Raw genomic sequence first — 12,393 nt, forward strand, 5'->3', positions numbered from 1 at the left:
CCTCTTTTTTTTGTTTGTTTGTTTTTGTGTTGGGCCGTACCAGGTGACACTCAGGGGTTATTCCTTGCTGTGTGCTCAGAAATAGCTCCTGGCTTGTGGGATCATATGGGACGCTGGGGAATCAAACCACCATCGTCCTAGGCAAGCTCGGGCGAGACAGACACCTTACTGTTTGCGCTACCACTCTGGCCCCTCCTTCTCCCTCTTGATCATTTTTCGATACAGAATGTGGATGCAGTTTAAAACAATTCCTCAGAATCTCCATTCCTGGATAAATTTAGAAATGTTTATTCATTAAATCGTTAGACTGTCTTATGTTTATTGTTGTGAGGTTGGGAGGATACCAAGGAGTAAGTAGACTTTCACCCAGGACATTAGTGATTCTACCAGGACTCATTCTGACTTTTATTCTATGAAGGATCTTATGGTGCTTTGCTATCCTTGACTTCTTGGACTTTTTTTCCCCTCTTGCCTCAATTGAGATTAAGGATTTGAAGAAATTTATGGGAAGTGTAAAAAGTATTAAGTTAGAAAAAAAAGAGTCCATCTAACTTATTATCTAATATTTAATATATGTAATATATAATCCAATCTAATCAGGTTATGTGTCATGTGCCTCATACATAAAGACTTTTTATTTTATTATTATTTACTTATTTATTGGTGGACTTTTTATTTTATTATTTATTTATTTATTGGTGGTCACACTCAGCAGTGCTCAGATGTTACTCCTGGATCTACACTCAGAAGTTGCTCCTGGCAGGTTTGGGGGACCATATGGGATACGTGGATTCGAACCACCGTCCTTCTGCATGTAAGGCAAATGCCCTACTTCCATGCTATCTCTCCAGCCCCCATAGTGACTTTTTAAAATATACTAATATAATATCAGTGATTTAAAATTTGAGATCTAACAAAATTCATACAACTTCTTAAATCCTTAAATAGGATTTTGAAAATTCTAATGAAAACCTGTAAGATAGGTTTACAGTTGTGGTATTAGTTTAATTCTGGTCATGCTCTATTTTTTTTAACATGGTTGATAAGTGTTGCTGCACTGATAAAGTCTCTGTGTATATTTTGTGCCTTTTCTATCCATGGTCACTTTTTGAAAACGGGCATTCAAAATTCATGATTAGGATGTCAACCTCCTAGGATCAAGCCTTCCCAAAATATTACACCCCCTTTCACTTTATTTTACCTTTTATAAGAAAAAAACTAGATTTTCTTTTTGATTATTTTTATTATTTGAGATACTCAAAAATTGACAATGGTACAGAGACTTTCTGTATAAATTGACAATGGTACAGAGACTTTCTGTATACTCTGCTCCCAATGTTTCATATTATTGACATCTTACATGAGTTTTTTTTATAATTAATGAACATAATTGACACACTGCTAATTTCAATGTTTTATTCAAATAACTACTTTTAGAAATATCTTATGTCCTTTTCTTGTTCCCATCCAGAAAATTACATTAGTTGTTATCTTCTCTTAGGCTCTCTATAAAAATGACTGTGTTATTTACTATGGCACTCATGAAATGAATTAAGGTAATACCTACAAATATAGCTTAAGATCCACTGTAATTACCTTACTATAGTGAAGTAGTAACAACAATAAAGTAGTAATATTTAAATGCCTTGACTTTTATGTGTTCAACCAGAACTGCACCAGCAACCAAAGTAAGGAATAAGATATGTGCACTTACTGGTAATATAAGAGTAGTAAGACAAGACTGGAATATTACTGACACTTCTAGAAATTTTAGACATTTGAAATAGGAGCTAAGCTAAATAATATACTCAAATACAGATATAGAATGACTGGGTCTGTGGGAGTTACAATGCGGCAGCTGCAGATGCTGACTCAGAGGCCATGAGTGGAAATGGCTTCAGTGCTGTGACTCTCCAAAACAATAAACAGAATAAAACCTTTCCTAAACTTAAATGTTGCTTGCACTTAGAGAAAACTCAGTGTGGTGTAAAATATTTTATACTTATACATAAAATACAATTAAGATTTTCATGGTTTTTGTAGGCATTTTGAGAACCTCAAATGCTCAGCTGGACATAGGAAAGCCATATAGAAACTAGACAATCTCTATTGTGCCGGCAAATTCCTGCATATACCAGCCTTCCTGCTAGGCAGTCACTCCCCTATCTCAACCCAGCCCCACTAAAGCAGGTCGCTCTTCCCCACTATGGCAGCCATGGAGACCATCTGCAAATTTATTAAATGTCCCCTAGGGGGCGAAACATGGTGGCTTTGCGATGCGTGGTAGTGCAAAAGATATCTTCCCTCTATTTCTTCGTTGTAAAGGAAAAATAATACTTGAGTAATAGAGATATGTATGCATGGGAAAACTTTTGTAAGGTTTGTGACAAATAGTGTATCCTTCAAGAATGGTAAACTAATACGATCAGTGTAGATTGTTTGCCCTTGGCTTCCAGGTGGTTGTGGATGAATGAGTGAAGGTGGGGGTGGGGTGTCAGACAGTTACTACAATCTCAGCCTCACACATGAAATAAACGGTGAATTATTAAATAGAATTCACAAAAAGCCTGCCCACGGAGAATTGGAGCCAGAAAAATCTTTCTGGAGGAGACAAGAATGACTTATTGAACCAGGGCAGCTGGGACTTGAAGGAAAATATATTTATCCCATGAATAATGAATAACTCCTAGATCCTTACTTCTCAAAGTGTGGTCTTCAGACTAGCAGTGTCAGCAGCACCTGGAGACTTGTTTGGAATTTCAGCATCTACTGTAATATCTTAACAAGAATATTAGGTGTTTATTTGCACATTCAGGTTTGAGATGGACTGGACTGGAGAGCCAATTGAGAAACCAAAGGAAAGAATTACTCTTGCTCCTTTGAGAGAACGTGTGTGTGTGTGTGTGTGTGTGTGTGTGTGTGTGTGTGTGTGTGTGTGTGTGTGTGTGTGTGTGTGTGTGTTTTCAAATGAAGATTCTCAGCCAGACCCAAAATCTACCTTGTTAGAATATTGAAGTGACAAGGCACCACTATTTCCGTAAATAAGCTTTTACACAAAAGCGCCCAAGATGTTCTTACATGGGAGGGAGCTTTACAAATGAATCATGCCGAAGTCTCAGACCTAGTATGAAACTAGGATGTAAGAATTTCATCACCTAGGACGGTAAGAACCTTTGGCAGCGCCTGAATCCTAGATATTTTTGCTCTCAAACTTCCTAGGTGATACTCAGTTGCGAGCCATTGGCAAAAAGAAATCAAATGGGCTAAATAGAAGGGAATAATCGGGGTGTCGTCGGGTAGGCATATGGAAATGTTAGCGAGGATGAAAGCAAAAGGAATGAGCTCAAGTTTTTAGTATTATCAATGTAAATTATTATAGTTTTGCCACCCCTGCATTCATTCCTTTCCAGCAAGAGGGGCCCTTTGAAATATCTTTGTTCAATTCCGTTTGTACTTTTAAAAGTACAGACAGAACTCACTCGGTTCATTGATAAAGAGAGGAGAAAGAAGAAAGGAGAGAGAGAGAGAGAGAGAGAGAGAGAGAGAGAGAGAGAGAGAGAGAGAGAGAGAGAGAGAGACCCTTTCCCAATTTCTCGTTATGCTTCCAGTGCACCACACAGGCATTTATATATCCCACTCCGATCTCAATCAGCTAAGCGAACATGAGTAAAGAAACGCATTATTTTTCGAAAAAAATTTTTTGTGAGAACCCCTGCCTACCCCGCCCCCAGAAAACCCACACAAAGTGCGCAGGCTTTAAGTTGTGTGTTTCGGAGGGTTCAGATGAAATCTGGATTCTTAGGTAAAATTAAGCTGCATCTCTCAGCGGCCGGGTGGCAAGGAACCCAGCAACGAGGGTAAGCTAGTGGCTTCGCTGCGAGGACTGGGTCCGAACGTGTAGGGGTCCGAGGACCCCGAGCTTGGATTTGGGGACGTGCGCGGAGCTGGTCCTGCCCGAAACGAGGCTTCTCCTAGGACTGAGGAAATAAAACGGGACTAAGGCCCAGAGAAAGTCGCAGTGGGGGAAATCTTGGGGTCCACATCTTTACCGTTACACTCACAGATCCCCAATCCCCAGCCTTTGTAAGGGTATGCTGGAGAGAAAGAAAAGGCCGGGCAAGAGAAAGCGGGAGCTGGGAGGACAGAAGCCCAACGGGAGACCCTCCTTGGCGTCTGCAGCCTGCGGTGCTCCAGGGGGGAAGAGTCCAAATGCGGTTCACCCCCGTGCATTCCCGCGGCCGCTTCGGGACAGCAGAGAGAGAGAAATCGGGGCCCAAAGGTCTCTTGGCGCGCCCATCCTGCAGAGTGATGGGAACAGGTTCCTCGTACACCTCTTCCCTGGCCTGGCCCGGCCCGAGCCACCACGGGTCCCCGATCCCGCACCCACTCCCAACTGAGACCCACAAAGCTTGGCCCCGTTGGGGTTCTTCCCCGTGGGGCCTGGGGGCGGGTCCCTGCGTGCACACCTGCACCGGGGGCGGAGCGCCGCGGTCTCCCGGTGGCCCCAGCTTCCCTCCGCCCAGCCCAGTGCCAACCCCGCGCTGCCGGGGCCCCACCCCGGCCCCCGCCCCCCGCCACCGGCGCACCTCCATTCCGCGGCGCGCTCGGGGTGCCCCTGCCGGCTCCAGCGCGGCGCCCGGCGCTCTTCGCTCTCGTTCGGCTCTCCGCGATCCTTCGCCTTCGCCATGGAGCCGGCCGCGGGCAGCGAACGCCGTAGAACCCCGGGCCCCGCCGTGCCACCGCCACCCCGCGGCCCCCCACCCTTGGCCGCCACACCCGGCCCCGGCCCCCTGGGCTCTCCCGCGCGGGAGCCACCGCAGTCCGAGGACGAGCGGCAGCTGCGGATCAGCGAGAGCGGCCAGTTCAGCGACGGGCTGGAGGACCGAGGTGAGCGCGTGGGTCCCCCGCGTTCGTCCCTTTGGGTCCTCAGGGGCTGTCGGAGCGCGGGCTCCGGGGCGCGGAACCCGGACTGGCACGCGAAGGCTCGGGGGAGCGGCTGCACCTTGGTTCCCGCGCTGGGAGCCGCCCGAGTAGCGGTTCCTTCTTCTCCAGGGCCCGCAAAACCGCTGCGTCTCCCGACCGACCCTGCCCGGGCCCGCGCACGCCCCAGCTTGCGAGCGTCGGCTGCAAAAGTTTGCAGGAGGAGCTGTTTCTGGCTGTGCGCGTGGCTTCCGTTCTTTGGTCTCAGACCCAGCGCCCTGAGGTGGCACTGCGGGTCCCGATCGGCTGGCTCCGAAGATCCGAGCAGGCTCCACACTTAGCCCGCTCTAGCGGGTTTTGCGACCCAGGCCGGATTAACGGCTTCCCGGCTTCACTGGGTTAGTCCCGCTGCCCCGTCGCTCCTTAGCGGAGGACCAGGTGCCTTGCCTGGTCGGTCACTGCCCTGCTCTTAGGCGACTTGGCTTTTTTGGGGGAGGGGGATTTGGGCCACAGAATGGACTCCACGAAAACCAGGGGTTCCAGGAGCCCACTCCTCCATCCTCTGAACAATCCCTTCCCAGCTACTAAGCAGTGTCCTCCTGCGCGGGCCCACGCCCCTCGCCCCAAGTGTCTTCTTTATCAGGAAACCCGATCCCACCTGTGACCCAGAGCCCCTCGGAGTTGGCCGCAGAAAACGCAAGCCACCCCTGGCCTGTCCCTTCTTTCTCCTTGACACCGTGATTTCTCTCTTTCGTTTCCTCTCGGCGTGGAGGCGGCCGGGATCTATGCCACTTCGAATACCTTTTATGCATTTTGATGAACTCAAATCTCCACACCAGCTTTCGGTGCCCCCCAACCCCCAAGGACTTATGGTCCTGTTTAAGAACCCCTTAGTAATTAAAGCGGCATTCGTATAACCAAGGCTTTTCAACCAAACTGGCTCTTGGCCACTTCACCTCCTTTTTGTTGGTTTTGGTGGATTTAGATATTTTAGATATTTTAGTCTTAGCAGGTTTCTGTCCTATTCTTAGTCTCTCCTGTACGTTTATTTTAAATCCCGGTTTAGTGCTCGAATGCACGATCTCTTTAGAAAATTTAAAATGTAGCATGTGAAATAGAACGACATGGAAAGGACAATTTCCAGAATCATCAGGAATCCTAGGCGAGAACTGGAGCCGCTCCAGGGGGGGAAGGAGTTATGCACCCAGGTTACAGTTTCTCCTCGCCCATTCATAGGTATCATGTTAGGGATGATGCCCGTGACCTCAAAACACCATCCAGATCTGTTTATGCCTTGGTTTTCGGTCGTGTTGATTACCTGCTTCCTCCTCAATGAACATGGTGGGATTGAACATTTTGTTGTAAGAAAGTAGTCCGGGCAAAGCTTCTCGCCTCTTCCTTCCCTTCCCCACTTCAGCATTGCGGGTCATTTGCACAAGGCAACCCATTTCTTGCCACCAAATGACAGGCGAAAAAGAAAGCACTAAAGCAAGTGAATATTTAGCATTGATTTGTAGCTCATGGTTAAGAGTAAAGGGCCCTACTGGATTCGTTCTTTAGATTGTTTTCACTAATCAATGGGATTTCATTTTCCCTTGTATGCTAGCATGAAAGCATTCACTGTTCATGAACTGTCACAGTGAGCTTTGCTGTCACACACAGCCTCTCTGTAAAGACAAACCCTGGTCACCAAAGCACTCTGTCCTGTGTGGCATGGCAAGAAAGCTGAAAGTCGGTATGACATTCCTTTGTCTGACCTACTCCTGACAGCAAAGAGTTAATGATGAACCAGTCATTTTTATTAAGTACATCAGCAGGCTACCTGGGAGGTTATTAGAATATTTTGTGTCTGCGTTACATTTTCTAGGGGAGTGCATCAGTCCAGTAACAATTTTCCCACCCCTTGGGGGTGGTTCAGTTGTTGCTATCTTTTCCCTAATGGTGAGGAGATTGGGGGAGGAGGAAGCCTAGCAATGGCCATCAGTGAATCTCTGCAGTCTCTAGCTCACTTCCTTCAAGATCTAAATACCTATAGGGGGTGTGTATATATATATGGGGGGAGGGGAGTGTATCTGGACCTACCTCTTGGCCATCTATCCTGTCCTATCATTCTTCTGAGCTACCAGTACTCTAAAACAGAGCACATCTAACTCAGATCAAAGGGTTGTTCTGGGACTTTTGTGATACATATCTCCCCCTTTCCCTGCCTTAGAAGTGATGTGGGCTTGTTTCCAGAAACCTAGCTGGTTCATAAGACAGTAACTGCAGTGCCATTTGGCTGAGACTACAGTAAGCCAGTGCTGTGTGGTCCAAGATCTTTCGAGACTCAACATAAATACAGGCTGTTTCTATTTCCTTCCTTTTAATATCTATGTTTTCCTATAACTGTTTCCTCACCATTTTACCCCAAGCCTCAGGGTCAGTCCATGTTTACATGTTTTAGCATTTCTCACTCCCTTCCCAGCAAATAAATATTTCCTTTCCTTAAGAGAATCTCAAAGTGACTCTTTGGGGGAAGCAATTCCTGATCACTTGCAAGTGATGGGATAGTTTCTAGCTCCCTGCATGTAGTCACACCTACATCCCCCTCAAATGTGACCTTTGAGTGAGATTAGAAATTTAAAGGTGGAGGCCAGTTATGGATAAGAAAGAGGCAGCTTGACTGCAATGTTGAGGCTACCTCCCATTAGATTATGAAGGCTTTGCTTCCTTTTTTCTACTTTGAAGAATGCTTTAGGAATTCTCACCCTCTCTCTAATAGCTTGTGAGTATGTGAAAAGCCAACACAAAGCAGAGGTAGAGGCCCCTAAGTATATCTATACATCTCTGTGAACTGATTCTTTAGACAAAAGCATATTTTCCTTTAAGAAATGGTTAGTTTTCCATTCTTGATACTGGTTTCATTTTTGGGGGGGAAAAGTTGTAATGATGTAAGGAAAGAAATGGGACAGTTCTTCCCTTCTTGTACAGTCTTCTACTATGGATACTCCATTTCTTATATAGACAGACCTGCACAGATAGGGAAAAGGTCTCTCCAGTTCTGTTATAAGAGGACCCAGTCTTCACCCAAGCCTGTGGTCCAATATCACCTGAGATCCTCATGCTGGCACCTCTGTGGCGAAGGTGTATAGATTGGGGTGTGTGGTCAGATCTGTTACTCTGCTGGCAACTACTGGATTTTGAAAGAAAAATATTATATGGCAGAATAGAAAATTGAGAGTTCTATCCCTTCTATCAGAAAATGAAATCTTATTCTAAAAGAAATCTTGTTTACTTACACCTGGTAGACAAAGCTCTTAAGATTGTTCCTGTCAAAATATCCAAACAAAGTGCATAAAATCAGCCTTTAATGCTACAACTTCCCTTCTAAAATGTTGGCTTATAATTAAAAGAAAGATTTTCATAACACCTGAGAAAGGAGACCAAAATTACTGATGGTATTTTGGGTCTGTCTAGTTTAGGCTATGGCTTTAATGGAAACAAGGGTGACAGCAGGATGGTGGGGGGAATCATTAGAATGGCATAATTTTTCAGCATTTAGAAGAGAAACAAACAAAGGAATTTAAATTTGGGATGACTTATACCTGGGGAAGAATTTGACAAGAGATTTTTGGGGATTTTTATTTCCACCTAGGTGCTTTTGTCAAGGGAGGTTTGCAAAGAATTTTGCAGCAAGTTGATGGAGATATTCTTTATTCCCATCTTGCACTTGCACCAACCTTTTGATTCTGCGTAAGCCTATTGGTTTAGCTGACATTGATATCTCTGAGCTGGATGTAAACTGAGGTCCCTAAGAAGTTTTCTGGACATTTCTCCTTGTTTCCTTCAGGACCTGTTCGAGGTGCTTCTGTCTGGGTAGTTGAGTGGAATTAAGTCATTTTGACAGAGTTAAATATGTTCTCATTTGGAACAGGATACTGTTTTCAGCACCCAGAGGTATGTTGTAGTTGCTATAGTTATTCAGATGGGAAGATGCTTCTCAGGGAGTATGAGGTGTGACATATTGCACTCTGAGCAATATTTTACAAGTGGGTGCCTGAACTCTCACTGCCAGCCCTGTCATTTAGGGCAGTTGTGATGAGGCTGCTGCCCTTTGAGAGATGTATTTTGGATCTGTGAGCCAGAGTTGGTTTAGAGTTCTTGTGGAATGAACAACTGAATAGTTGATTCTTTGTGCAATTAAGAGAGTCCACAGATTTTTTTTTTTATAAAAGAAGTATTTAGAAAAATGTAAGAAAATGAGAAGTATAAATAAGGAGTATACTATGTTCTAGTCCTTAATCCTGGGCCACTGAAACATGGTTCTTAAATCTGAGTCCTAATGCCTTTCTGTTGTTCAGGACTCTTGTTTGCTTTTGGGTTACATATGGTAGTAGTTGTGCTTACTCTTGATTCTGTGCTTACTCTTGGATTACTCCTAGTGGTGCTCAGGAAAATACATGCCCTGCTGGGACTCACACGTGGGTCAACTGCATGCAAGACAGGTGCTTATGCCCAGAGCTATCTCTCTGGTCTCTTGTCAAGGACTCAATGTTGAAAGGCTAACAGAACAAAATAAATAAATAAATTAATTAATTAATTAAATAAATATACCTTTTTGACATTGCCTACCCAGAAGGCTATCTTCAAATTTAAGTACATCTGCTCCATTTTATTTATTTTTTTTTTTTTGGGTCACACCTGGCAGTGCTCAGGGGTTATTCCTGGCTCCAGGCTCAGAAATTGCTCCTGGCAGGCACAGGGGACCATATGGGGCGCCGGGATTCGAACCGATGACCTCCTGCATGAAAGGCAAACGCCTTACCTCCATGCTATCTCTCCGGCCCCATCTGCTCCATTTTAATGTTAAACATTTTTTGAAGTGTGTTTGATACAAATGGATAGATGCTGTAGAGTGGAAAGAGGAGTGGAAAAAAAAAAGTGGTGTATAATTTAGGCCCAGTGACTAATGCTAACACTGATTAAAGAGAAATGGTTCTTATTCTTTAGTGTTTATCAAGAAGAAGAGAACTTTTGTTATTCCTTTCTTCTTCTTTTGGGCATACTCTTTCCACCATTTGGGACCTTGCTAGTGGATCAATGCAAATCAATGCCTGTGCTAAATATGAGCGATTAATGCTGCTTTCTGAACAAAAAGCCTTGTTGGAAGGTCAGCACTTGATGAACCAAAAAAGTTGACAGAGGGTGAGAAGATAGCCCAAGCTATATATCAAATCATGGGATAATGGGTTGTCCAGTGTTTGCCTGCACAGATAAAAAGCAGCTTACATGCCCTACATTCCCAGAGTCTAGGAGTGTTAAAAAGATGCATCCAAACTTGATGTCTTGGTTGCTCTCCTAACCATTCAAGCACAGTGTGGGGCAAGCAATGCTCACCTCCGCACACTGATCTTTAGTTTGCAGTCCTTGGATAAGAATGTGTTTGTTGTTCTGGTTGTGGGTTTTTGAATAAGGAAATGTCTAACTTCCTTTTCTCCTTGTTTTGTTTCTTTTGTTTTATTTGTTTTGTTTTTTTGTTTTGTTTGTTTGTTTTGGTCAGGCTTACTAGAAAGCAGCACTCGACTAAAACCCCATGAAGCCCAGAACTACAGAAAGAAGGCGTTGTGGGTCTCCTGGTTCTCCATTATTGTCACACTGGCCCTGGCTGTAGCTGCCTTTAGTGAGTATCAGTCTTGCCAATCGATACTTGCTGGTGTGGCCTGTTTTATTCTTATTCCTATGGGATGCACTTCTGCTTTTAGTTGACTGTTATTGATGAGTAAATTTTTTCAGATGGTTGGATCATCAGGATACTTATAAATTAGTAAAATGGCGTATCTGTTCTGCAGAGCAAAGAGGTGAATAATAGGAGGAGAGCTGTACTGGGAGTCTTAATTCTCATCAGCTTGTATGTTTCTGGAGCTAGATTCTGACTGCCAGCTGAATAGTGAAATGATTCTCTTGGTGGATGCCTGCAGCCTGGACTAACATGTGACCAATGTATATCATTGACAGTTGTATTTTGAGCCCAGTGCAATTGGACAATGTCTGCAGTTTTACAGTACATCTTTCACCTTAGCCTGGATAATGTTTGAATGAAAATTTTGTAGATTTTAATGAAAGAAAAAATGGGAGGTTCTACTGTCAAGTTTTAGTGACCATGGACAAGCATTTATCACAATCAAGCAAAGTGAGGGCAATTGAATACATTCTGTCTATGAATAATCCTCATTGAGTATTAGGAGCTCTATAAAATGTATTCTCAGCTCATATTTACAGCATCTAGAAATGGGTATGTGCTGTTGATTCTTATTAGTTGTGCAGTTGTGCAATGATTCACAAGCTTAAGCAAATCATTCAGTTTCAGCTCAACCTTGATGGAAATCACAGTGCCGTTTTCTTTTTTCCATGCTGAGAAAAAGAAGCCTATGTTTTTTGTATTAATTTATTACTTTAACAGAAAGATCCATATTCTAAGTGATGAGTATGACAAGTGTGTCTTACATGACAACCATCAGAGTAGGAGAATAAAGGACTGTGGCCATGGAAGATATGGCTTAGTGTACATTGTTTAAAATTTTGTTCTGCCTTGCTAGATCTGATCTGCTGGTGGAAGTTGGTGGTGGCTCCCAAGAGGGAATATTAGAATTTGGCCAAATGCTCCCTGCAACAGTAGGCATATATTACTTGAAGCAATTTATGTTGCAAACACTGTACCATATCTTGGCTTAAAAAATACCAACATTTAGAAGCAGAGGATAATGCATTTCAGAGTAGCAACATTTACCAGTGAGCCAGAAATCTAATCAAGAGAAGATTCCTGAAAATAGCTACTCCTTCTTCTCTGGCCCCCCATCCCCCTTTAAAAAATGCTGAAAGTAGAATTGCAAGCCAGATTGATGTCCCTGGAGGATAATTTGCTTGTGGTGACTGGTGTGGATTCTGGATTTGACACCATAATTTACATATGTAAAGAAAGAGGAAAGGAGTGAAGGATGATGATTTACAAACAGAATAATAGTTACTCGACTTTGTATGCCTAATAAAGCTTTTAGGATTTTTTCATATGAGTATTTGAGTGATGATCTGAATGGGAGGAAATATTGAGGAAAGCTTTCCTTTTGGGAGAATAATATGTTTGATGTCCTTAATCTTGTAATAGGAGAGATTATAAGGAAATTTAGGTTTCACATGTTATGCTTAATCAGATGTAAAAATTCTGTTCCATTTTCTTTAATTGAAAAAAACTGTTACATAATGCATATAGATTTAGGGTGTTGCTTTGTGGAAAGGATTTTCTTTTTAAACATATATTGTTATCCATTGTTATAGCAATATTTAAGTTATTAAATATTTTAATTTGTTGCCAACATAATGGTGACATTTGTGTATAATATCATGATCTATGTTATTTTCTATAATATATTTTACTTGTTCCCAAGTTGCTCTAAATTTGTTTAGTTAAATTAAAGAAATGTAGATGATGAACTTAAT

At 43.2% G+C, this 12,393-nt stretch overlaps 1 protein-coding gene across 1 annotated transcript in view; it reads left to right on the forward strand.

Annotated features, from left to right (window-relative positions):
- The first annotated feature begins 4,611 nt into the window (after positions 1-4,611).
- TMEM163 (transmembrane protein 163) overlaps positions 4,612-12,393 on the forward strand; it is a 230,587-nt gene continuing 222,805 nt past the window's right edge. Inside the window, exons 1-2 of the mRNA XM_049773019.1 lie at positions 4,612-4,887; positions 10,460-10,579. Of these exons, the coding sequence (XP_049628976.1) occupies positions 4,686-4,887; positions 10,460-10,579 (322 nt within the window). The 5' untranslated portion in view covers positions 4,612-4,685. The remainder of the gene's footprint in view (positions 4,888-10,459; positions 10,580-12,393) is intronic.

Source organism: Suncus etruscus, chromosome 5 (assembly GCF_024139225.1).
Source record: "Suncus etruscus isolate mSunEtr1 chromosome 5, mSunEtr1.pri.cur, whole genome shotgun sequence".
NCBI classification, from domain to species: domain Eukaryota; kingdom Metazoa; phylum Chordata; class Mammalia; order Eulipotyphla; family Soricidae; genus Suncus; species Suncus etruscus.